Source organism: Aulonocara sp. 'chitande type north' Nkhata Bay, linkage group LG23, assembly GCF_057382095.1.
Source record: "Aulonocara sp. 'chitande type north' Nkhata Bay isolate Kocher_YH1m ecotype deep benthic linkage group LG23, A_spYH_male_GT1.1, whole genome shotgun sequence".
NCBI classification, from domain to species: Eukaryota; Metazoa; Chordata; class Actinopteri; order Cichliformes; family Cichlidae; genus Aulonocara; species Aulonocara sp. 'chitande type north' Nkhata Bay.
Genome location: NC_141365.1, coordinates 48,955,909 through 48,983,061, shown reverse-complemented (window position 1 = coordinate 48,983,061; position 27,153 = coordinate 48,955,909). Strand labels below are relative to the sequence as shown.

Below are 27,153 nucleotides of genomic sequence, written 5' to 3'. Positions count from 1 at the left end.
GAAGTGAGCTCATGAAACCAAACTGCTGTTTGTGAGCAGCATGACTCTGTTATTGGACCTGCTCTGTGTTCTACATATGATCAATACTTCAAATATCTGTAAACATCTCATCTTATATTTGTTGCACTTGGTCACATCTGTGTTTAAAAGTAGATTTTTAATGTCACTGAGAGTTCTTTTCTACCTTTATTGATTTATTTTGGAATAAATTAAATATAAAGGTGCCAAAAACTGCCTGCAGCTTCTGCTCTGTGACAGGAAACTACTGTCAGGCTCAAAATGACTTCAGATTATTCATCACAGAGTGTTTATGGATCACAGGACACGTTACAGTTTTACAGCCTCACGGACATAAAACTCTTAAAGTTTGTTTCTGAAGGGATTTTCAGATCAGACCTGATGTTTCTGCCTACAGCCTGTTTACCGATATAATCAATATCAGACATCAGAGCAACAGAAACCTCGGTGATCAGGACGCCGGGACTGAGAACAGGAAGTGGCTCAAACGTCGCACTTTCATAAAGTCAGCCTGAACTCCACTCACAGAGTTTCTGTCGCCATTTTAGTTTTAAAACCCGTCGTGATAAGGGCGGGTCTTACTGTGAACCTGCGCGCTCATTGGCTAATAACTTGAGATTGATAAGTCGTTATCCAATGAGCGCGCGGCTTCTCCCAACATAAAGTAGTTTCCTTTGAAAAACCAAAGTCTGATTATTTTTGCCTCCACTGACGGAGCCTGTTGTTCCCGCCACAGAGACACAGTAATGTCAGAGCGGTGTTAACACTCAGCTGCCTCAGCACAGCTCTCACTCTCCTCCTGCTCTCTCAGCTAAACTCACTTCCTCTCTACTTACAGGAAACCAGCGCTCAGAGGAGCCGACCGGCCTCACGTTTCACCCACAGACACGAACAGCGTGGAATTATTTTATGTCATAAGAAGAAACATATTCATGTTAACACTCACCTGCCTCAGCTCCACCTTCCTCCTCCTGCTGCTCTGAACGGAGGATCAACACTTTCACTTTCAAGGTTCAAGGTTCAAGGTTCTTTATTTGCCACATACATAGTTATATAAGTATAACACACAGTGAAATGTAGCCTGACACGCTCCTCGACATGTGCAAAAATTGGGGGGGTAGAGGAAGAACATGTGTGTGTATATATATATATACATATATATATATATATATATAAAAAAAAAAAAACCACCCAGCACGCCAACACTTGAAGGATAAACCGCCCCTGCGGTTTATATATATATATATATATATATATATATATATATATATATACACACATTGGGTGAACGTGCAGTAGTAGCAGCAAGCAGGTGAATTCTGTACATTAATATGAATAGACATCTGACTATTTTACAGGATAGGCAATATAAACATATTTAAAATTAAAGGAATTTGAAATGTACATTGTTTCACTGCTCCTCCCTAAACACAGAGGATGCTGGGACTTGTAGTTTTTACCTTGTGTGATATTTATGGCTGTGACACTAAATCACAGCATGAAAACTTCCTGCAAACATGTCACAGGCGATAAAAGTTTCACATTAAAGGTGAAGTTATTTTTCTGTCTCATGTTCAATAAACAGTGAGCTGGGAAAACTGAAGAACAGACTTCAGACGTTCCCTGCAAAGTTTCTGCTGCTCGGTCGTCTGCATGTTGCTGAGACTGAGCTGATGATGAAGCTGTGACGGGTTTATGGCACGTTTGGTTCTGGAGAAGAGTTTTACTGCCGGTGCAGGTGAAATGATCAGAGGTTACAGCCTCTGGTTAAAGTGGAGGCAGCGATCAGGACGGCTGAGCAGCAGAGGTCTCGAGGGTCCTAAAGTGTAAAAGCATCAGTGTTAGTAACACAAAGATCACAGAATGGGATCATCCACACAACACTAACATCTAAATCCACGGCAGGAACTCTTCCAGTGTCCTGAAAAATCTGTGTGCACGATGCTGAGATTAAAATCTGTCTGCTCATCTTAATGCAATATTGTGAAGTTACAATTCTTTTCTGTAAAAAGAATTTTCATTTTTGTATATAAATAAATGTTGATGTTGTGCTTTGGGATCGTGTGCTTCAATTTGACTTATAATGTGCCAAATGACTGCAACAGGCGGCTTAAGGCGATGCCATCCAGAGTAAGGATCTTGTTAGCCACAGTGTTTCTAAGATTTTTACGCCCCGTTACAATAACCTCAGTTTTATCTGAACTTAGAAGCAGAAAATTAAAGCTCATTATGTGTCTAAGACGGCAGTTTAACCAATAAAAGCGGGTATCATATGCATAGCAGTGAAAATGTATGCTATGTCTTCTAAAGCACGTATAATGTAAACAGAACTGGTCTTTGCACAGAAGCCTGTGGAGCTTCATAATTAACCTCAGTCAATGGCGTGTCCAGCGGGGTGGCCTGGGGGGGCACAGGCCACCCCCCCAACCAGACTGGCCACCCCAGGTGCCACCCCAAAGGCAAAATAATAAAATTCAATCAAATATCAAATGTCCGATTATGTTTTCACGGTGACGCTCAGATATCCGAGTGTAAGTGAATGCAGCATCGGCTTCTGCGCTATGTGCATCACGTTAGCAAAGGTAGGAGAGCCAAGCGCGAAAGATGGCACTGCAGGAAACAATTTTTCGGTGAAAGAAAATAAGGACAGAATAAATGTCCCGGTAAGTAATATTAAGTTTGTTGAGTTTAGTAAACTTCGGTGAAATTAGAATACCAAGGAAAAAATAACACTTAAAGAATTATTGCAGCTGTCGAATATTTCAGACAGTATGCTACTGAGGGCAGCTAACATAAGAGTTATGAGTTTAGGGTTGCCAACTCCCTGAAAAATAAATAAGGGACACCTCGTGGCCAGGGCCGGGCGACCCAGTTGTCTTCACCCTTCCCAGTGTGGTGAATTTTCTAGCTCTTTTTTTGTGTGTGAAATTATTTTTTTAACCATTTGACTTGAATTTGATTTAAGTAGATGTTTATTCTTTGTGATATGAACACATGTGAAACAAATGATCATTTAGCCATTTATTTTTAGCTCAAAATGACAACATTAACACGATAAAACAGGTCTCTTTCTTAAACAGAAGCCTGTCATGCTTAACTTTTGAGAATATAAGTAAATCTTTCTTTAAAAGAACTCTGTCCTGCTTAACTTAAAATAATAGAAAACAATAGAAAGAAAAATATTCTTGTAACTGTGCACATTTAGTGCATTTAGTACAATTGGCTTCAGCTGAGGTATTATTTCAGCTTTTCTGATGCTAATCAGCTGCTCCCGTTTGAAAACCCGCTTGTTCCCATGATTACGCATCTTAACTCATCATCATTATTCATCTATGTATTACTTTTATGTATTAGTCATCTATTTGTTGTAATCATCTATCCTTGCAGTTGTTTATTACACAAAATAAGTTATATTATCACACTTCTGGCCACATAGCGCTGATATTCACTGCACATGCCCATATTAACTTTTTCCAGCCAGGTGTTTTCCTGAGGTCCTCAGTGTGTGAAGAGGACTCTCCATTTAATAATAGCTGTAATAAAATGTTCTGGCCAACGGTGTTAAACGCTGCACTTGGGTCTAGCAGGGAAGATTTCAACTTTTCAATATGAATGAAGGCTGAAAACTGATTAGATTAATGTCTGATGATCTTTTCTGTGCTTCTTCAAGTTTGTAACACCGAACATATTAAAGGATGATATAAGGTTCACAGGAAGAGTTTAATTAGACACACATTTACTATTTTTCTTTATACTCTTTCTTTCTTGACATGTTTAATATGCTTACTATCAGAGGAGAAAATGAACCTTGTGTAGTTTAAAAACTTTTTATTTAATCAAACTGTAATGTTGTTGAACTCTGACGGACGTGTCTTTTAATCTTGTCAACAAATCCTTAATCACCTAAATGTGCCATTTATCATCTTGTAAAATGTTCCCTCTGCTTCTGTTGCACATCTCCCCCGACACTCTCTGCTTCACCAGCCCTGTGCAGCTGGTCCAATCGCTGCGTCCTTAAACTGGTGTGTTTAAATCTCTTTACCTCTGTTGTGAACTTCACACAAAGTTTGTGGTAACAAAATCAAACTGAGGAGGATCTGGTTTGAAAAACACACACTCGCGAGACAAAATAAAAACAGACTGCTCAAAGCAAAAGCAGGACTAAAAATAGACTAAACCATTACACACAAAAGTTGAAAAACCTAAAGAGTGTGTGAGACTGCTAGCTGTGTCGTTCAGCAATAAACTCATCTATAAATGTGTTAGTAAAGAGTGACTTGTACTTCTGTCCCATTAAGCAACGGTTTAACAAATTTCACTGCAAACTATAAAAGGAATCTGGATTTAAATAGAACATAGTAGTGCAGGAAACACTAGTATAAGGTGTCTATGGAACAAATCTCCTTCAGCGTTCAAAATGACCAAAGTGAGGCCTACAGGCGTTTCTCTCAGTTGGTTGTGTTCAGGGAAAAAGCAGCTAAATACACTGAGACTGCTCCACATTGTTAGTGAGTTAACTCTGGATATCTGTAGGTTTGTCAAACTTGGAGTGAACAAAAGCAGAAAACAGTAAAAGATGCAGACAGTGAAAGTCTGGTTTATTTCATGAACACAATGAAACATTTTACAGTCCACAGAGCAAAGTAGCATACATGATAAATAGATACACATGACACGGACAGTGAGAAGTAAAACTCGTCGTCTTACCACATGTTATATTCTGTAAACTTAAAATAAACCACAGAAATGAGTGTTTTAAAGTCATTATTAAAAACATGAGTCAACATTACTGAAGTGACACTTTAACGATGCTTCACATCACCGTGTTTATGATGATAAAACATGTTCTCTCGTTAGTAGATGTCTGCGCTGACACTTGTCATGAAAATGTCCCGAGCCAGGGTTCCTCTTCAATTATCACTGATCATTAATAGGGTCACAAAAGATTTGTCACATTATCCCCATAAACAAAATGCTTTTATAGAAATCATTGTGACACAAATATTTAGATTCTTGTTTCACAATGTGCACGAACTCAAAATCTTTAGAGTTTCATATTTATAAAGTATCACAAAGAATACATTTATACCGTTGTATGAGCCACACTTCTTGTAAAAAACTGATTGGAAATGCGTTCGAGAAAAGCTCCTGCTGTGACCTTCCTTCTGTGAGGGCACACCACACACACACACACGCACACGCACACACACACACACACACACACACACACACACACACACACACACACACACACGTGTGTCTATATACACACATACACAAAGCTGTGTAAAGCAACTATTGGCGACTGTCAAGCCTTTGAGTCGCCGAGCAGCTGAATAGGCGAATAATGTTGACGCGCCCGCTGTTTAAAACGTAAGTCAAAGTTCCAGGTTAAAACTCCTTTATTTGTTATCAAATCCTTAAAATCGGTAGAAAAACAGTGATCAAAACATTCCAAGCTTGAGCGGTCAGCAAAAGTCGACTTCCCCATCACCCACTCATTCACAAAAATTCCCTCAGGACGTGAACAGATGATATAGCAATCACTATTACCGACACCACGTGACCCAAAGCTACGCCTTATCCACAACAGCAACTATAAATAACGAATCTAAACGTATATACATAAAATACAGAAATGAATGAGGTGGAATGAATACTACAAATGTACATAAGGTGCAGCTGCAGTCTGGCAGTGGGAGCAGTGTGACAGGTCAACTGTTAAGAAGGGAGATGGCGAGGGGAAAGAAACTGTTCCTGTGTTGGGTGGTCCTGGTCTGCAGGCTTCTGTACCGTCTGCCAGAGGGCAGCAGATCAAAAAGTCTGTGTGCAGGGTGTGAGGGGTCTGTGATGATTTTCCCTGCCCGTTTCCTGGTTCTTGAGCGGCAGGGGGGTGCCGATGATCCTATCTGCTGCCCGTACAGTCCGCTGCAGTCTGCTCTTGAACTTGAAGCTTTTGTTACCATACCTCAAATACATGTACCCATACCTTAAACAAAAGCACTGCTTTGCACCCTAGTTGCAATTATGCAACACACATGGTCCTGCATACTACACTCTATTTCACACATAAGACACTTCGTTCACAAAATGAAATTTCAGGGTGCCACCCTGGAAAACATCCAAAATACAAAGCACATCGGGTAATTCCAACCACTCAATACACACCTGAAGGCACGTACTTGAAAAACTGAACACCAATTAGCCAACTACAAAAAGCCCTCAGTTTAGCCAATTAAAGAACTTTGCAAGCATGGATGGAGGGAGAGCAAGAGGAGGAGGTCGTCGAAGAGGCCACGCACAGACCCATATTTCTGATGATATAAGAGCAACTTTGGTGGACCATGTCATCAACCATGGCCTGACTATGAGAATTCTCTAGAATGACTCGAAGACCTTCTGGGGCAGGACGCCAACGCCTGTTCACACAACAGCAGGAACTTGCCGTTGTGGACCTAGTGAGGGCAGACAATGCCATCCGTCTCCACCAGCTACGAAAGCAAATACAGGGAGTGCAGAATTATTAGGCAAGTTGTATTTTTGAGGAATAATGTTATTATTGAACAACAACCATGTTCTCAATGAACCCAAAAAACTCATTAATATCAAAGCTGAATGTTTTTGGAAGTAGTTTCTAGTTTGTTTTTAGTTTTAGCTATTTTAGGGGGATATCTGTGTGTGCAGGTGACTATTACTGTGCATAATTATTAGGCAACTTAACAAAAAACAAATATATACCCATTTCAATTATTGATTTTTACCAGTGAAACCAATATAACATCTCCACATTCACAAATATACATTTCTGACATTCAAAAACAAATCAGCGACCAATATAGCCACCTTTCTTTGCAAGGACACTCAAAAGCCTGCCATCCATAGATTCTGTCAGTGTTTTGATCTGTTCACCATCAACATTGCGTGCAGCAGCAACCACAGCCTCCCAGACACTGTTCAGAGAGGTGTACTGTTTTCCCTCCTTGTAAATCTCACATTTGATGATGGACCACAGGTTCTCAATGGGGTTCAGATCAGGTGAACAAGGAGGCCATGTCATTAGTTTTTCTTCTTTTATACCCTTTCTTGCCAGCCACGCTGTGGAGTACTTGGACGCGTGTGATGGAGCATTGTCCTGCATGAAAATCATGTTTTTCTTGAAGGATGCAGACTTCTTCCTGTACCACTGCTTGAAGAAGGTGTCTTCCAGAAACTGGCAGTAGGACTGGGAGTTGAGCTTGACTCCATCCTCAACCCGAAAAGGCCCCACAAGCTCATCTTTGATGATACCAGCCCAAACCAGTACTCCACCTCCACCTTGCTGGCGTCTGAGTCGGATTGGAGCTCTCTGCCCTTTACCAATCCAGCCACGGGCCCATCCATCTGGCCCATCAAGACTCACTCTCATTTCATCAGTCCATAAAACCTTAGAAAAACCAGTCTTGAGATATTTCTTGGCCCAGTCTTGACGTTTCAGCTTGTGTGTCTTGTTCAGTGGTGGTCGTCTTTCAGCCTTTCTTACCTTGGCCATGTCTCTGAGTATTGCACACCTTGTGCTTTTGGGCACTCCAGTGATGTTGCAGCTCTGAAATATGGCCAAACTGGTGGCAAGTGGCATCTTGGCAGCTGCACGCTTGACTTTTCTCAGTTCATGGGCAGTTATTTGGCGCCTTGGTTTTTCCACACGCTTCTTGCGACCCTGTTGACTATTTTGAATGAAACGCTTGATTGTTCGATGATCACGCTTCAGAAGCTTTGCAATTTTGAGACTGCTGCATCCCTCTGCAAGATATCTCACTATTTTTGACTTTTCTGAGCCTGTCAAGTCCTTCTTTTGAGCCATTTTGCCAAAGGAAAGGACGTTGCCTAATAATTATGCACACCTGATATAGGGTGTTGATGTCATTAGACCACACCCCTTCTCATTACAGAGATGCACATCACCTAATATGCTTAATTGGTAGTAGGCTTTCGAGCCTATACAGCTTGGAGTAAGACAACATGCATGAAGAGGATGATGTGGACAAAATACTCATTTGCCTAATAATTCTGCACTCCCTGTATGTGTGTGCGTGTCCAGGGTTCAGCTGAGACAGTGTCCTTCGCCCTGCCAGGCTAAGTAAACAGTCTTCCAGCCAACCCAGGTGGCCTTGCATGGAATGGGAAGGAACAGACTCAACACAGTCGTTATCAGGGTGTTGTTCAGCTCCGACCTTGAGCCCACGTCTGGGGCTGAAGGGGTATCCGCATAAGTGATGGTGCTTTTTACTTTAGTGCGAACAGCTCATATGAATTTCAAAGCAGTTCTACAGTCCAACACTGGTCTCTCAATCTCCCGTTGGAGAGCCGCGAGCTTCGCCATACTTGCGTTCTGTGATGTTGTCATTCTTGTGCTCAAGGAGCCGATTCTGAGAACTCACGGCAGTGTGCCTCCCCGAGATGTCATCCAATTTGTGCCCAGAGATGTTATTCCGAGCGAGCCTTTCCGAGATGTATCCAGTCTGCAGTCAGAGATCTTATTCTGAGTATCCACAGCAGCCGTAGTCTCTCCAAGATCTTATCCGTGCTGACTCAATGAGCCCATTTTGAGAAACTCACGCCTCTCCCATCGTTCCAATCCCAGCGGGCAGCCTTGTGGGGGTTTGAACAGCCGGTTCCGCTTTCTCAAGCCAGCTCCGATCAGCCAGAACCCTGTTACCATGGTTCCGAATAGGTAGATATCTTCAGCACGCAGACTCACCCGAGCCCAAACTTCTCGTTGAGAAATTGCATTTAGGGACCAGTTTTCAACAGGACAATGACACCAAACACACCTCCAGGCTGTGTACTAGAAGAAGTATACTAGATGGCGGCGCGCACAGACGCAGCGGCTCTATGCTCTCCACTTGGGTGCCTTTCTTTTTTGTTTCTCCACTTTTTCTTCTTCTTTTGTTTTCCTTATTGTGAAGCCAAATTTTCCTACAACCATCTGGAATTATGCAAGATCGGATATAACAGCCAGATCCCCATTACCAGTGATTATCAGAGGGTGCACAACATCCCCCCGGAGATAGCGAGAACATCGGGTGCTCCGTGGATTGTTATCGGCTCTGCCAAGTAACGCAGGCGGCGGAAGGAACGCAAACAAAATCGGGGATGCCTGTCGGGCCTGCTGGCCAGGCTAAAGAAGCAGCCTTTCAAACCACCGCTCCCGAGCATCTTTCTGACCAGCGCACGGTCGGTCGTCAACAAAATAGACGAACTGAACCTACTTCTCGCCGCACAGCCAATCGTCCGTGACTGCTGTGTCCTGGTCGTCACGGAGACATGGCTCACTCTGCGAGGCTCCTGCCTACGACAGCCGTAACGCTCCGACAATCCATCAAGCGGTGGTAGCTTAGCAAAGTCGTACTGAAACATCTGACAGATTTTCGAGTGCCGTGCACATAAAATCGTTTCGAGGTCAGTAAACACAACCAGAGTTCATACATAAGGCACACGGGGTTATAAGGGGCTCTGTCGACTTTCAGAAAAATCAAAGGATTGATTTTAAGTGCGCCGTATTTTCCAAACAACACGGTAATAACGACGGCCCGCTAGCATGCTCTACCAAAAATAGTGCTTTGTTGTGTATCTGACGGACGAAAGCTAAACCAGTTCCACACCACTGAAGCTGCAGCATTTTTACAAACCAGTTCTGGTTCATCCGTTTCATTTAGCGATCCACTTTCGCTCTTCTCATTCTGCGTCATCATCCAATTCCACCTGTGATCTTGTGTCACCATTGCTCTCTGAGCTTTGTGTTGCTTCTTCTGTCACCTGACAAATAGGACATACATGACAATAAGAATAAAATGTGGAGCTGCTTCAGTGTGTCTGTCACTTTGTGCAGATCTTGACTGATCAGTAATGTTTGTAGGCTGAGTGCATTTTTAAAACAAGTTGTGCAAACTGCACTGCAAGGTGGAATATTTGCAAAATCATAACTATGACCTATGAATACGTCAGTGCCATTAAGATGAAATTCTTGTGTCACCAACATTTTAACGTTAGGCATATAATTCTAACAGCCTCTGTAAACTAATATCCTGGCTGCTCGAGGCTGCTGTTTTCTCTGACAGCTTCACTTAGATTAGAATTAGAAACGCTGCTCTGAGACTGAGAGAACTAACAGTGCTGCATGTTGTGCTGTTAGTTTCCAAAACACGTTATTCATGGTTACATACAGTTTTAGACTGATGTGGGCCAAAGCCTAGCATAGCCTGCAACGTTATTGTGACGGACACATTTTATGTGTCAGACCCAGGACCCTGAGCAGTTATGGACTAATATTATAATGTATGTATTTTGTATTGCTGTCCCTCGTTCTCCCTGCTTGTAGATATGTGTGTGTGTGTGTGTGTGTGTGTGTGTGTGTGTGTGTGTGTGTGTGTGTGTGTGTGTGGCCCTGGCAGGTGATTGGCCACACCTGCAGCTGATCAGGCCTGTCGGAGGAGCTATTTGAGAGTGTGGTGGAGCTCTCTCCGACGCTGGATCATTGCGTGGCTTCACGTCAGTCTCTCGACCAGTTCCTAGTTTGAGTCTGCTGCATTATTGTGTGTCTGACGGCTTCCTCTCTCTTATGTCCCCAGGAGTTACGGGGAGACGAGAGGACAGCGAGCACGGGGTGCTCATCACGGAGAAGCGGAGACAGGAGCACTAGCACTGGGAAGAGGACACATCACGGGAGTCGGGAGAGCACGGGATTTATTGTCATGTCTGTCCATCGCTGTAAATAAACGCACTGCTTGTACATAGAGCACCGCGCCTGTGTCCTCCTTCCCTACACCCCCACGGTCTGCCAGCCAGACCGTGACATTATGAGTGAACTTGGCTTTAAGTGACTTACAGGTTTCTCTGAAAAATACTTTCTTATATCCAGGTTCTTCCTCTTTGCTGCCGTCCTCCTCTCCTCCTGGGAGCGCAGGCTTGCCGCTGCTAAAACTCAACGGAGCTCCCTGAAAGGTTCAGCCAATCACATTGGCCATATTTGTCACATGAGGTAGGACTCTATGGAACGCCAGGACTGCCATAATGAATTAATTAAATACACCATTAAATAATTAATTAAATGTGGCAATAATTAATTAAAATTGGAATTAATTAATTAAATAAATAGTTATGATATATGTAATTAATTAATTATTGACACATTTAATTAATTATTTATGTATTTCACGTTTTAATTAATTATTGACACATTTAATTAATTAATTATTGACATATTTAATTAATTATTTATGTATTTCACATTTTAATTAATTATTGACACATTTAATTAATTATTGACACATTTAATTAATTATTGACACATTTAATTAATTATTTAATGATATATTTATTTATTTCATTTTGGCAGTCCTGACGCCTGGCTCTCATCATGAAATAATTTTATCTGTCAGCCTCACCCATCAAACTCAGGGGGCGGGGTTAACGCTGATCGAGTCAAAACCATTGCTTTGGCCTGGTGGCCATTGTTTCTAGCACACAACAGAAAGCTAACAGAACTGAGCTTTGAAAAACCCTGTTTGTGTGTTACCAAATACCGTTTTAATATTTTTTTAGCCGAGAATGTAGTGGTTTAATCTTCATGTGTCTGGTCGGTTTGTCAAGATACAGCCTCTTTGCAAAAGTGTTTCGATGATTTCGGAGATGTCGTCCCAGTCTCACGGCAAAGCGTGGGATAGACCCGCTCGCCACGCAAGCAATCCCACCGACAAAGCGCAGGCCCCGGTACACAGCTGTAGTAACCCCCGCTGACTTCTTTTACTGAGGTTATATTTATCGATGTTTTATTTCCTGATGTTCTTATGTGTCCTACGTGTTTCAGTCGCCAATTCTGAATTATAACTAACATTAAAAACATGTTTAAGGAGGAGAGAGAGCAAATAAATCTGTTTAACATCTGATCTTTGGGTTTTTGTTCAGTAATCAGCGTGACCTGTGTATAAACACATAAAAGAGATAACGTTGGTGTTTCCGTCATGTAGTAACTGCTGGCTTTAACTGTACAAAGGTTGTTCGACACTATGAAACACATACAGACTTCATGATGTTCGGCTAATATTTTTATTGTGAATATTAATCATGCTGACCTCGCTCTGTACACCACGCAGCGAGGTCAGCATATCCACGATATCCTCAGCTCCATGAGTTAACACAAAGTTTCCCAGCTGACTATCTAACTGCCAACTATTCCAGAGACGTGAAAATATACAGCATAAAGAAAAGTGTAAGAGACTCAGCAGCAGATTAGAATAACAGTTATACATTTAATAAATCACCAAATGAATCCAAGAAACGAGCAAACCTGTTCCGACAATTTGAATTTGTATTCCCTCAGCTGCAGACTCGCTGCTGTTTAAATGTTTGAAAAGGAAGATTAGATATAAAAAACGTCAAACATAGACTCAGTCTGCCTTCACATTTGATATGAGGCCAGCACGTATAGTGGCCTCAGCAGGCTATTACTGAAATACACGTGCTATATCTTAAACTATGATATAAACAGGGAGGTCCTATTAACATGTTTAGTTTTAAAGGACACCTTCCTGCCTTTAGTCTCATTCATGAGCAGTATTCGTTTTCTTCTAACATCCAGAAGTCTGCACAATGTGTTTCATAGTTTGTAACAAGCCTTTGACAGGTAAACATAACATGACCGAAAAAGCAAAAAAAAAAAAAAAAAAAAAAAAAAAGAGAGAGAGAGAGAGAGAGAGAGAGAGTGTTGACATAAGAAGAGAAAATGCTCTCAATTATGGAGACAGGCAAATGGTTCATTTATGTTTGATGTGTGTTTATTCCTCCCTAAATATCGTCGGTGAAGTTCGCCATGCACGTCAGATTTTCCTGCGCATTTTTATACCTCTGCCAACAGAGAGAGAAAAAAATCACATTCTAACAGACAGCTGGTGCTTAGAATACAGTTGAATAACTATTAAAAAACAGATGATATTTAGATGATAGTTCAGTCTAACACATGTGCCAGTGAACCATTAAACGTCTGTGAAACTATGCAGTTATGAAACGTAACTTTAACCTCAGCCAAACCGATTTGCTCAGTTGTAAATAAAACAGCGAAGTAAACGTGACCCGACAGACAGAACCTGAGTGAATGAAGTCCAGCGTTTAACCACTGAGAGCTAAAACTCAGCTGAGGTTTCAAAGCTGTGTGCCGGTGATTGGACATCAGCCGCTGATAAAGCTGGCTCGCCTATAAAGTGCTCTGTAAGGAAACAAGCTCCAGCAGCTCTGCGCTCGGGGAAAATACTATATTTACTTATCTTGTGCAGAAAAATGCGCTGACATTGCGTTATATCGAGCACCGGCTGCCCAGTTAAACTGTGACTATCACCAGGTAACGTAGGCGTGTTTCTTGAATTAGCAGCAGGTGTTAAACAGCTGACAGATGAGGAGGAGGATGCATGCAGGTAAACTGAGGGTCTGCTGAGCTGATCGCTGGTTTCGTGAGAAAAATGTCAGCTCGTTCTTTATGTTACAGAAGCACAGAGACACAAGACCAGGCGGAAAGAGACGATCGTTCGGTGAAAATGAGAATCTGCGAATGCAACATGTGGAACACGGAGAGTGGAATATGTAAACAAACCGGTTAACGTAACCCCCTCGGTGCACTCTGCATGCTAACTGTTAGCAGAGCTAGTGAAATCTCTGAAAACATCTGAGCACTTTTGCAAGCATGTTCTATGTTGACAACCTGACCAGACATACGTCGCGACATTCGCGGCTAAAACACTGTTAAAAGTGTAGCTGGTGACAGAAAAACGGGGTATTTTAAAACTACACCACCACCATTGCTGCCTGTGATTTGATCTGCATTCTGGGATAACTGGCTGCCCCAAGTCTACACAAGCAATCGATTATCTAGGATCGACCTGTTTTGACTTACTTTGCACGGCAACCAATCAAATGTTAGAGAAGCTGCATGGGCAGCGTTAACCCCGCCCCCTGAGTTTGATGGGTGAGGCTGACAGATAAAATTATTTCATGACGAGAGCCAGGCGTCAGGACTGCCAAAATGAAATAAATAAATATATCATTAAATAATTAATTAAATGTGTCAATAATTAATTAAATGTGTCAATAATTAATTAAAATGTGAAATACATAAATAATTAATTAAATGTGTCAATAATTAATTAATTAAATGTGTCAATAATTAATTAAAATGTGAAATACATAAATAATTAATTAAATGTGTCAATAATTAATTAATTACATGTGTCATAACTATTTATTTAATTAATTAATTCCAATTTTAATTAATTATTGCCACATTTAATTAATTATTTAATGGTGTATTTAATTAATTCATTATGGCAGTCCTGGCGTTCCATAGGACTCCAGTACAGGACGTAATTTAACTCTTTCGGCACCGCTGGGTGAATGAGACGTTGACAGATCTTTTTTTTTCTTCTTTCTATCAGGTTTGCTTTTCTTTACTCGAAGAGATCAAATTATTGGTGAGGACAATTCAATAATCGCTGGATATTGGTGGGGACATGTCCCCTCCGTCCATGCCAAATCGACGCCCTTGCCCGAATCGATTCAATCCATGATTCGATTCGATTCGATTTGGGGAAATTTTGCCTCAGACAGTCAGCAATATTATAATTTAGATCATACCCCCCCCACACACACACACACACACACAGCCTTATGGGTACAGTAGTCTCCCGCTACACCTCCTTTTAGCTAAAGACATACTTCATAATGACTCACTCAGCTCACAAGAACAGGAATGCAGAGCATTATCAAACGTTAAAATGATACACATCTCTCACTTGTTCACTTACATTTAAACGAAACACATAATTGTAAACATCTCTAACAGCCTAAGCCAGCTTTGAATAGGGCCTGAATGGATAACTTCAGAGAATTACACATCCAATCTTACACGAGGTCTCACCGCTCGACCAGATCTGGTAACAGTCCCTGTTGGTGTGAGGTGGCTCCTATTTCTCCTTAGAAAACCTGTCTGTCTCTACCACATAAGATCTGGGAGCACTGGCAGGTCCAACTACTGCTCCAGTGGTTCCTTCAGTAGTAATCCACACCTTCTGTCCTGTCTCTATGTCTGCGGTTGTAGTGTTTTGCCTGCTCACGCCTCCCCTCCTCATCCTTCTCGCGAAAAGCCTGTAGGTCGGGCCACTTTGGCACCAGCTTCGCAGCAGCTTGTGGCAGAGAGGTACGCAGGTGTCTCCCCATGAGCAACTGTGCCGGTGAGAGCCCATGTTCCAGTGGGGTGGCCCTGCACGCTAGCAGTGCTCTGCTGTAGTCACAGTCCTCTCAAGTCTTTAATGGTACGATCAGCGCGTTCTGCCTCCCCGTTGGCTTGGGGGTACCTGGGGCTGCTCGTTTCATGTGTGAACTGGTACTCTTTAGCAAAGTGCTTGAACTGTTCTGATGAAACTTGCGGCCTGTTGTCCGATACCACAGTCTCGGCAACTGCATGTCTTGCAAAGGCCTCTTTTATAGCATTAATAGTGACCTCTGCTGTTGTGTCTCTCAGTTCACCAAGTACCAACGACCAGATTTGGTGTGTGGTAGTAACAGGCAAATGAACTTTTGTTTTTTAATGATTTGAATATATATGAATGCTTGTGCATAAATACACAAACAATACACATATGCTTTCATGCTTTCAATTGTGTCATTTACGTGATCTAGGTCAGCGGTCTCCAACCTTTTTTGCACCACCGACCGGTTTATGCCCGACAATATTTTCACGGACCGGCCTTTAAGGTGTCGCGGATAAATACAACAAAATAAAACTAGTACCGGTACCGAAAAAGAAGATTTATTCATAACACACGTGAAAAGACCCAGGAAAACAGAGTTAATGATAAAAACGATAACAAAATAACGCTGAAAAGCGATAAAAACCCTGAAAACCAGACATTTCACACCTGAGCCTCAACTCTCGCGGCCCGGTACCAAACGACTCACGGACCGGTACCAGTCCGAGGCCCGGGGGTTGGGGACCGCTGTTCTAGGTAGCTCTGTTTTGGAAGTTCAGTTCAAGCTAGAAATGTGCTTTGGAGTTTGTACGTGTTTTGTCTCTAGGGGCCACCACATATATTTCTATTTACATTCAGGTGACAGCAATCCATGGATGGTTTCGACATGCAAGAGGATATTTTCCCCGGTGCCCAGCGGGAGAAGACACTGCTTGCGATGTCGATGAGGTCCTGTGGCCAGACCCCAACAGACGGCGGGATCCATGAGCCCACGTATGCACAATTGTCATGATTTTTTGTGTGTACAGTATAGTGTTTTTTCTATTACTGTATTATGTTTGTGTTTTGCTTTATCTGAATTGATGGTGCTGCAGTGGACAATATTGAGTAGGCCTATTTGCTTTTTTTGGTTGTTTGTGTCTCCTGAAAATGTGCCTTCAGAATAAACAATGACAATGAAAGACTGCAGTGTTTTATATGAAGTAGACTAGTGTGTCCCCCTGATCTGATCTGCATGTGATGCAAGTATGTGTCATTTTGTCAACAGAGTTACATCTTGACAGAGGAATGTTAGGTTTTGACAGCAGAGTTTCAGTTTGGCACAGATGTGAATGGTATATTTTGATGTGTCATGTTTACTTGTGTTTAGAGTTTTGGCACAATGAGCGACGTTTTGCAAAATGTGTTCAAGCAACGGGCAAAAACTGTAACATGTTTTTCACCAAAGATTTCAGCAATTATAAAAATTCAACTCAAGCTATTCAGCTATTAGCATTCACACTGCATTTTCTACAGGAAGTACATTTTATATACCAGTTTCAGTTCAAAGTGCATTAAAAATAATAAATAATTATTAAAAATAATACCATCAATATGTTACTGCACTACACTTACTGGACTTGTGGAAGTATTTTGAGAACCATAAGAGATTCTTACAAATGTTTGAAAGAAAAAAAATCTTTAACATAGCTGGAGACTCGTGTAGAAATATGAATGAGTTTATAAAGTTTCTGTCATGGTGTGCTGTGACAGGCAGGTAGTAGGACCCAAACACAGGACTCTTACGTGGAATGAAACTTGAATCGGCAGCTTTTATTGCTGGAAACTCAGGTGGACTCAAGAAACTACAAACTAAGAAACAAGAACTAGGAAAACAAATCAGGAACTATGAACAAGAATCAAGTAAAGAACACGGAGGAGAAAAAACACCCAGCCCACTGAAAACTAAAGAAACCCCCAAAAACATGAAGAACAATCATTAAGGAACATATTTACATATTTAGAGTTACTGCAACACCAACACTGGGTCACAGCTTCAGTGTCAGTCGGTGACTTTTGGTCTGCAACAGCAGCAGAACAGACTTCTCAGTCTTTTGAAGAAGCCCTTTTTCTTCTTCTTGATCTGACGGTCTTCGGACTTCATGCTGGCTTCAGGTTCTGGAAAAGGTTCCTCAAAGGGAACATCAGGAACCGGCCCAATTTCAGAACAAGATCCGTTGATCATATGATCTTCACCTTCAACACAGGATTTGGACTCGCCATAGGGTTCCTCACAGGGAGCGTCGGGCTCTGCAACACTTTCTGACAGAGCTCCTTCGATCGTAAGGTCTCGAGTACTCAGACTGGATGCCCTTTCAGAAAGAAGTTCCTCACAGGGAACGTCGGGCTCTGCAACACTTTCTGACAGAGCTCCTTCGATCGTAAGGTCTCGAGTACTCAGACTGGATGCCCTTTCAGAAAGAAGTTCCTCACAGGGAACGTCGGGCTCTGCAACACTTTCTGACAGAGCTTCTTCGGCTGGTGGAACATTTGCCACTGAAAGGCCGTCAGAGGAGCGCTCACCATTTGTGCTCTTCACATCAGGACTTGAAGGGGGCTCAAAGATTTCACATATCCGGATCCTTGCTACATCAGCAATGGTCTTCAGCAACAGGGGTGCAAAGTTTGCAACTTGGATAGACAGAATTTCTTCAGGAAATTTCTGTCTAATCTCCGTCAGGATGCTGTCAACCAGATCGTCTCGGATAGAGCGGGTGAAGACGGCCTGTGTTTCCATCGCCGTGAGGCTCTTGGCGACACGATCTAAAGTGGCCTTGGTGACACTGGTGGAGAGGATACTTAGACTCTGGGAGGCCATGTTTAGGAGGGGACGAGGAGGAAGCTCCCAGAAGCCCTGGAGAACGCGGGGAACTACCTCGACCACTACCTCCTGCGCGGTGAGCAGTTTGCTGTTAGGCTGTTCCTGCTGCTTCTTTTTCAGGATTTCAACGTAATCCTTCACCGCGCTGAGGAGTTTAGGTGCTCTGTAGAAAAACATGATAAGAGTTATCTGTTAAACATATTCAAAGCATCATTTAAATATTGAAACACTGTAGCTGGACTGTTAACCCTGTAACCACCTTTGTATCATACATGAGTTTCTGAGACCTCGATCTCATCAACATGATCAATACTTGCTATAATTTCTAAATGTTGTGGACAAAACTCTTTTTTAGTCTAAAGTTAACATTGTCGTTAACACAAAGTTGCCAAAAACACCCAGTGTATCAAATGTGATACAAAAAATAAATACACAATAAAAGTAAATCATACACAACATGACATAGCAAAGAACTCATGTGTGGCTTTTGTTTAAAGGGTTGATAAACATCTCAGTTCCAAAGAATCAGAATTTTCTGGCTGTTTTTTGATGGGTTGGGTCTTACAGGGTTAATAACTGTATGTTACATGTGACTCACTGAAATTTAGGAGGTACAGCCTCTGGGAACTGAAGAAGCAACCTGGCTTCAAATTCAACGTCCCTCATTTTATTGCTGACGTTCACCGCCCACACCTGAAACAGAAAACACATTTACAGTGCGCTTATGTGTAAAGGTTATGTGCACGTAATGAAAAAAAAGTCTTGTGGGTTTTCTCGTCTTACCAGCCTTAGAAGAGGTTTGGCTTCCTCTTCGTCAAAATCCTCTAACTCAAACTCCCACAGCCTTCAAAAGAAAGCAAAGCAGAGGTTTTCTCTCAGCACTTACACGTCATCACAAACAGACTTTCAGGCGTGACAGTAACTCACTGCTCTCTGAGCGTCTCCCTGCTCTTCTCCACCAAAAGATCTCTCAGATCTTCAGCAGTGAGGTTCGGTGGAATTAGATCTTCCTGCTGAAGTCTGAGAAACTCCGTCATTACCGCAACCTAAAAGTAAAGGAGACATTTAATCACCACCACTCTCAGGTCCTCAGAAATGACCTGATATTTTCTGTCAGCTTTGGTTTGCATGAATCTGGGTCTAACCTGAGCCTTGTAGCCCGGAAGATACCAGCAGATCTTTACAGCTGTTTCATAAATCGGTGTGTTGAACAACACCTGTCAAAGAAATAGCAATTTAGTCATTGTTACTTAAAATGATTCTCAGTTTGTCAACTTTTAAAACGACATCAAATTCTTCAAATTACTGAAATGCAGTAAAAGCAAAAGCGTCACATACCCTGATAGGCTTATAGATTCCTTGACTCTTTTCCATTTAAACGTGTTCAAATCAAAGTCAGGAAGAAACTTGATGCAGCTTCATGTTGTTAAATTAAAAGTAAACACTGTGTATTTTGCACTCCACTCCACTAAACTTATCATATAAGTAAATAAAGTGTGGGTTAGGTCCCTCCTGTGGAAAGAGCCACACAAACCGATGGATCAGAAAAGACAAAGTCAGCTACAGCATGCCTTTTCATATTATGTGCCTGCTTATCTCCATTTCTTTACAGTAGATGGGAACTTTTGCAGTAAAGCAATGGCTTACAAACAGTGGACTGTGGACTAATGCAGACATCTGAAGCCTGACAGCAGCTGGTATATACACAGCTTTGGACAAACTGGCCCTTTAAACAGCCCAGAGGAAGAAGAGACCTCTGCGTTATCAGTGCAGCCTAAAGCACAATAATAATAATACTATTAATATGATTTTTAGAGCAATAATGCCCCAAATACTGAAGTCATTAATTACACATCCGTCATGCTTCACAGGAGGTCAGGAGTGACCGATGAACGTGATGCTACATTAGAGTCTGTCCTATGAGTTCAGCAGGAGGAGGTGAACCCACAGCTGGGACCAGTTCTCTAGTGGGTCCAGTATCATACTTGTGTTCATCCTGGTCTGAACCTGGTCAGAAGAACTGACTTCACTTTTGAAAATTCAATACTTATAAAAGGTAACCCCAAACAGTCTACAACGGCTGTTTTCTGTCCACCGAAGCAAATTTGATTGACGAGGTTTTTGTACCTTCACTTCTCCAAAAAGCAAATAAAGAGATTAAACAAAGATTTACTGAACGACCGTCAGAATTCCCAGAGCTAACGTAGATCGCTTTATGCTCTTGAGTCAGGAGGGATAAGAAAAGTGACTGCAAACATTGTGGAACGATTCATAGCGTTTGATTGCTTGTGTGAATGTATTAAACAGGAAACCAGGAGCTGCAGAAACCCAGTAATGCTGAAGACGCATGCGTGTGCGTTTATTACAGGTTTTTCTGAATGCTTAAACCCTAACTGTGATTCTTACAGCACAATTCCTAAAACTATTGACACTTATAGCAAAACCACTCACTGAGTGTGCAAAACTAAAAGCACAAACACTGCTTTGCACTCAGTTTGCCATTTTGTAACACACACTTTGCAAACCTGTAGCTACAATCCACTGCACAGCACTCTTTTTGCAGAACTGTAAACACAACTCACTGCTTTGCACTCAATTTCCAAATGATCAACGCACTCCTAGCAAAACTATACACATTTATGGCCATTATTTACACTATTTTGTCAACTGTCTGGCACACTGCCACATGTGAAAGCTTTTTTAGATAATTAGTTCACTTTGCAATCAGCCTAAGCACTATGATACAGGTAAGCTCTGTGTGTGGAGTACAATGGAGGGAGCAGGAAGAGTGAGAGGAGGCCGAGGAAGAGGACGTGGAGGTGAAGAAGTAGGATGAAGAGGACGACAAGGACAAGGAGGAGCAAGAGGAGGACGAGGAGGGGGGAGAGGACGGGTAAGAAGAGTAAGAAATAGAATTGCTGATGACATCAGAGCTACAATAGTGGACCATGTCATCAACCGTGGAGTGACCCTGAGGGAAGCTGACCAACGGGTCCAGCCTAACTCGAGCTGCTACACTGTAGCAGGCATCATGAGGACATTTTGAAATGAGAATCGGTGAGTACAGTCACTTTGCACAAAGACTTGTAGCACTGGATGGCTCTATAACAGAAGTATGAGCTCAATCTGACATGGCCTACCTTGTGCACAGAGAAAGCAAAAGCCAGATGTGTTTTTCATTCATACCATCAGTGTGTAGTTGGTGCATTGTGTGCTTAGTAGATGATGGCTTGTGTTAACTGTTGGACACAAAAATACCATTTTTACAAAGGTGTGGAGAGTTAATCAGTTAAGTTAAGGCTTATTCGCTTTTACAAGGAAACTACAATGTTTTGCTGATTGGGTGAAGAGTTTTCTTACTTGTGTGTAGAATTTTGCAAAAATTGCCAATAGTTACAAAAAATGTGCTCAAGCCATCAGAAAAAACTGTAAGTGCTTCACATGTTAACTGTGTTGTGTTTCATACATGACTTCTGTTGTTTTGTTTCTTAGAGTTCTCATTTCTACACTGTGAAGCCTGCATCAGCATTAAAGGATTTCTTCAGCCTGCTCGAGCTGCGGGTCCTTGCTTGGCAATAATAATCTTATGGTCGCTGATAACGCCCGATCGCTGTGTGTGCAGTTTCTTTCTCACAGCTCATCACTGGAGTGAATACTCACTCACTACTTAAGTGCATGGACGGGTGTTTATGTGTATCATAGATTTCAGTTATAAACCTCGTTTATAATGAAGCAGCTTCTCTGGTTGAATCCTGTCATCCTCCTGAGATATCAGATTTCTCCAGAGAGCCGCTGTCTTACAGCCTCCGACTACCTACGTGGTCTCCGTTGGGGGGGCAGAAGAGGCCCCAGCCCTCCATGCACCGGTCCTGAGGCTCAGAGAGAGAAACTCTTGTCTAAATTAGAGGCATTTTCACTATGTCCTTCGCTACAAGTGAAAAACCTGGGTGTTATTTTTGACTCTGAGCTTGGTTTTATCCCACATGTTAAACATGTAACCAAAATTGGATTTTATCATCTAAAGAATATAGCCAGAGTCCGCCCTATTCTCTCTCGGGCCAACACGGAGATGCTGATGCATGCTTTTATTACCAGTCGCATTGATTACTGTAATGCCCAGCTCTCTGGTCTTCCTAAGAAGAATATTTATTTTTTTTAGAGGTTTGCATTAGAGTGCATTGGTGCTTGGGCATCTTTTATTTAGCACGGTTATACCATTGTGAATGTAGCTATATAAATAAATATGCTCAAGAGTCTATCACAGTGGCGTCGTTAGGCCTATTTTAGGGGTGCTGAAGCCTCCCTAAAATATTCTTAAGCCCCCCTAAATAATTTGGTGGGGGTTTTTTTTAGTTTTTTTTTTTTTTTTTAACTTATTCGATTTTTTTTTTACAGAACTTGCAGACAAATTCAATATAAAGATGCAGGAATATGAGTTTAAAGAAATAATAATATAAACCTGTCGCTATTCACACAAATATGATCATAACTCGGTTGGTCCCTTTCGCTTTACATTGTTAAGGTAGCGTCAGTGCTTCGTTATCCAATCCCTTCCAGTTGTTCACAGGGGACATCCACATGACTGAAAATCCAGTCCTCGTTTTCACTGCTACTTTACACTCCGCTCGTATACACCTGCAGAAACACTAGCGTGCATGTGGCAAACGGCAAGAAATCATGGATATACGCAAGTTTTTCAAGAAAGTAAGTCTTCATCACTGGCTGGTAGTAACAATTAGTTAGCTCCAGCTAACAGCAGAGAATCCCATGTAAATAATGAACCAGGTGTTCCCCATTTTGTAAATAAAAACCTGGCTAGCGCACTAAGTTAAATTGTTAGCATAATGTTAATTTCTGTCACTCGTTTTAGCTCTGAAAAATCCAGCTGAGCTCATTCAGGTATGGTTATCATCAGTGGAAATAATAATAATCACTCCATCCCCATTAACCTGTAGGAGTCAGGGCAGAGGAGCACAGAGAGGCAGAGGGGAGAGACGTCTGCTGGAGAGGTGAGTCAAAGGATGGAGTCATTTGTGATGGAGACAGTCTGATTAGAATTTTATGGGACTCAATATGGATATGAAATATGAAACATTTCAGTCACGGTACAACATATAAGACCTGTTTAACTTGAGCTTTTATTTAGGAGAGTCAAGGTTAGAAAGTGGAGAGAGCAAAGAGAGAGATATGTATATAAGTCAAATTAGCCTGACTCACATATTTTTGAGGGTTCTATTTTAATATTACTTCAATTCAAGTAATTTAGTAATATTTTTCAGGGCTTTAAATTGCAACCATTTTAGTCACATGCGTGCTCAAAATATAATGTTTGTAACTTCAAAATATTTGGGAGCAACAAATTACTGTGGAGCGGGAGCAGAAGTCATGATATTAGCAATTTACATTACAATTCAGTATGTTTTAATGTATCTTGAAGGGTGAGGCAGAAGGAGTGGCTGAGGGAGAAAAAGGTCAACAGGCAAGTTCAAGTCAGAGAGAGCAAGGAGAGACAGAGGAGCTGCAGCAAATAGATCGAGAGGCAGAGGAAGATCAAGTTATTACAGAGAGAGGAGAGCAAACAGGCCAAGAGAGGGAAAATGATGAAGCAGCTGCAGCAACTCATTCTACTACAGGGTTTGATTTAGGTGACAAAGACACAGGGCCCAGACAGGTGAAGCTGAAGAGCTATCCACATGATACTTTTGGTACACAGAAGCGGGCATTTAACCACAGCTGGTTTGAAAAGCACAACTGGTTAGAATATTCAGTCAACCAGAGTGCAGCTTTCTGCTTCCCATGTAGAGTGTTTGGCAAAAACATCAAACATGATAGTTTGGTCAGTAACGGTTGCAAGAACTGGAAGAAAGCTTTAGTCATCTTTGGCAAGCATGAGATGGCACAAACACATAAGGACAGTGTTGTTACATGGAAAAGCTACCAGGGAACTAGCAAACAGGGAAACGTTGCACAGATGATAGCAACTGCAAATGTGAGTGAGATAGTCGAAAGAAGAGAGTATCTCAGACGAATTGTTGCAGTCACCTCTATGTTAGGGAGACAGGGACTCCCTTTTCGTGGCCATGATGAAGGTGAAGACAGCCCAAACAGAGGGAATTTTCTTGCGTGCATGGAGCTTTTGAAGGAGTTTGATCCTTTTCTTCAAAAACATAATCCCCCATCAAATGCACAGTATATCTCACCAACATCCCAGAATGACATGATTGACTGTTGTGCCCAGGAAGTTACTAGTGTCATTGTATCTGAAATGACAAAGTCTAAAGTCTATTCCATCATGGTGGATGAGGCAAGGGATAAAAAGGCAGAGCAGTTAGCTGTTTGTGTCAGGTACGTGTCAGAGGGGGCAGTGAAGGAGCGTTTCCTTGCACTTGCAGAGATAAAATCATTTGATGCCCAGTCCATTGCAAATGAGATTCAGCAGCAGATCCAAAACTATGGTCTTGCAGAGCTTAAGTGTGTAGCACAAACATATGATGGTGCAGCCGTTATGAGTGGCTCCACTGAGGTGTACAAGCACATTTTAGAAGGCTCCATCCTGAGGCTATCTATGTGCATTGTTATGCTCATCAACTCAACCTGGTTTTGTGCAATACTTGCAAGGCTGTCCCAGAGGCTGTGGAGCTTTTCAGCTTGTTGGAGTGTGTGTATTCTTTCTTCAGCACCTCCCTAGTCAATCATCATAAGTTCATGGAGACTCAGGCAAAGCTTGGATTGACAAAAACTGAGCTTGTGCAACTTTCAAACACTCGCTGGGCATGTCAGTTGCGATCAATCAGTGCAGTTCTTGAGACATTGCCTGCCATTTTGGAGTGCCTATCTGCAATTGGATCCCCCATAGCTGTTGGTCTCAGAGCAAAGCTCTACAAGTTCTCAGCAGTCTATGCACTACTGATGTTTCAGTCGATTCTGTCTGTAACCGAAGGACTCCACAAATTCCTGCAGAAAGAGACTTTAGACCTGGCAGAAGCTTTTATCTGCAAACAAGCTGTGTGTGACACACTTAAGGGCAAACACTCAGATGCATTTGCTACAGAGCTGTATGAGAAAACCAAGGCCCTGTGTAACACCCACAGTATCCCTGAACCAGGTGCCAAGACAAGGCACAAACAGAGGAAAATGGAGGATTTTGTCCTGGAGGCAACTGTGGGTTCACGCACTGAATTGAACAACTCAGACACATTGAAAAGAGAGTTACTTTTCCCTTGTGTGGATCGGATGGTTGGCGAGCTTGATCAAAGATTTTGCAGTGTAGATGCAGGGCTGCTAAAAGGCGTCCAGGCATGCAGTCCTAAATCTGAGAACTTCTTGAGTGAACCACACTTGAATGAACTTGCAAAGCACTACAGACTTGACCTGAAAAAAGAGGAGGTTCTGGTGGCCAGAAACTTTCTTACCCGGAAAACAGAGGCTGGATGTCCACCCAAAAATATGTTGTCTGTGTACAACCTCCTTGATTCAGACATGTTTCCCTCTCTGAAGGCAACCATCCAAGTTGCCCTAACAGTGCCTGTCAGCAGCTGCTCGTGCGAACGGTCCTTTAGTGCACTGCGTCGGCTGCACTCCTGGCTGCGTCAAACAATGGGTCAGAAAAGACTTCACAGTCTTGCAGTCATGTCTATTGAAAAAGACACGCTTTAGCATCTGAGTCACAACAGAGTGATTGACCGATTTGCCACTCTTAAAAACAGACGTCATTCTTTGATGCTTCCACCCACCAAGTAACTGGTGATTGCAGCCAGAAAAATGTACTTTTTTATTTTCAGTTTTTTTCTTGTTATTGATGCGGCAAACACATTTCCTCTGTTTTTTTGTTGTACTGTATTATAAAGCAGACTGAAATAAAACAATAGATCTATTGGTGGCCTAGGATGTTTAATCTGTCCAAAAAAGTAGGAAAACAATTTCTCAGTCTTTGTTTTCTGTTTGTGAAATTTTGTGCTCATTCACTACGTTCGTTCATGTCGTGTGCATCTCTTGGGGGCTAAGCCCCCCCTGTCCTTAAAACCTAGTGACGCCCCTGGTCTATCATATGTTTGTCATGCAACTAAAAATTTGAAAATATATTTTTAAATCAGTAACTTTGCAAATTTAGAGGATTTGTTTTCAGACAACATATGTGTCACATTTTAAACAGGGTTTGAATAATCAGCGCTGACATACAGACATTTATGCTCTGGGTATAACAGACATGCTTACCTTGTGAAAGGCCCTGGGATGTCTTGGAGCAGAGAAACGCGCTGTATTGTTGCTTTTCTCTATTGTATAAGCAACGCCCGTAGGTCAGAAACGCTCTGTGCGGGTAGCAAAGTCGGCTCCAACGCACATCCAGGCATCCGTGTGAAAGAACGGTGTCGCTGCAGCTCTCAGGATAGTCAGGCTTTTATTTATATTTGCATTCTGGTGTGTTAAAACTAGCAGCCTCTGTGTCCCGCTTGGATCATCATTCCGAAAATTCAGATATTTAAATAAAATGGTGAATTGGCTCGTGATGAGGAGCCACTTAGAGCCGTAAAATGAGGTTTGATTAAATTAAACTCATGTGAATTCTACCTCTCTGCTGCTGTGTTCCAAACAAACGATGTTATCTACATGTCCAAACTGTGTGCTAAGTACCTCACACCGCTGTGTCTGGGATCCGAAAAAATAAAAAGTTAAAACGCTATACCTTGCGGTAGTTGTGAAGTGCTGAGGAAAAATACAGGGTTTCTGATTAGGGTGTTTTTATACAGGTGGACTTGGTTTCAGTTGGGCTCTGAGATGTAGAGATAAAAGAGCAGGATGTAAAGAAGAAAGGTGGAAAGCCTATGGAGGTTCAGTTGGTCTGTAGAAAGTGTAATTGACAGATAAAAGAGCAGTTTGTAATGAAAAAAGGTGGAAACTATAGAGGTACAGTTAGTCAGTAGGAGGTGTAATTGTCTGCCTGCAGAGATAAAGGTGTGGGGTGTAAGAAAAGGTGCAAAACCTTTGGAGGTTCAGGTGGACATG

General features: G+C 42.0%; 2 protein-coding genes and 1 pseudogene across 2 annotated transcripts in view; 1 reads left to right on the top strand and 2 right to left on the bottom strand.

The window, feature by feature from the left end:
* LOC147302889 (NACHT, LRR and PYD domains-containing protein 3-like) overlaps window positions 1–27,153 on the bottom strand; it is a 117,183-nt gene that overhangs the window by 36,027 nt on the left and 54,003 nt on the right. The gene's annotated exons all lie outside the window — the stretch shown is intronic.
* LOC147302892 (uncharacterized) lies at window positions 16,884–19,524 on the bottom strand. Its single transcript, XM_086284470.1, has 6 exons — window positions 19,489–19,524; window positions 19,296–19,367; window positions 19,078–19,196; window positions 18,934–18,994; window positions 18,749–18,843; window positions 16,884–18,313 (listed from the first exon to the last, which is right to left on the bottom strand). Exons 1-6 carry the CDS (start codon window positions 19,522–19,524, stop codon window positions 17,332–17,334), a joined length of 1,365 nt encoding a protein of 454 aa, XP_086140596.1. The 3' UTR covers window positions 16,884–17,331.
* Window positions 22,475–26,179, top strand: LOC147302891 (zinc finger MYM-type protein 1-like; annotated as a pseudogene).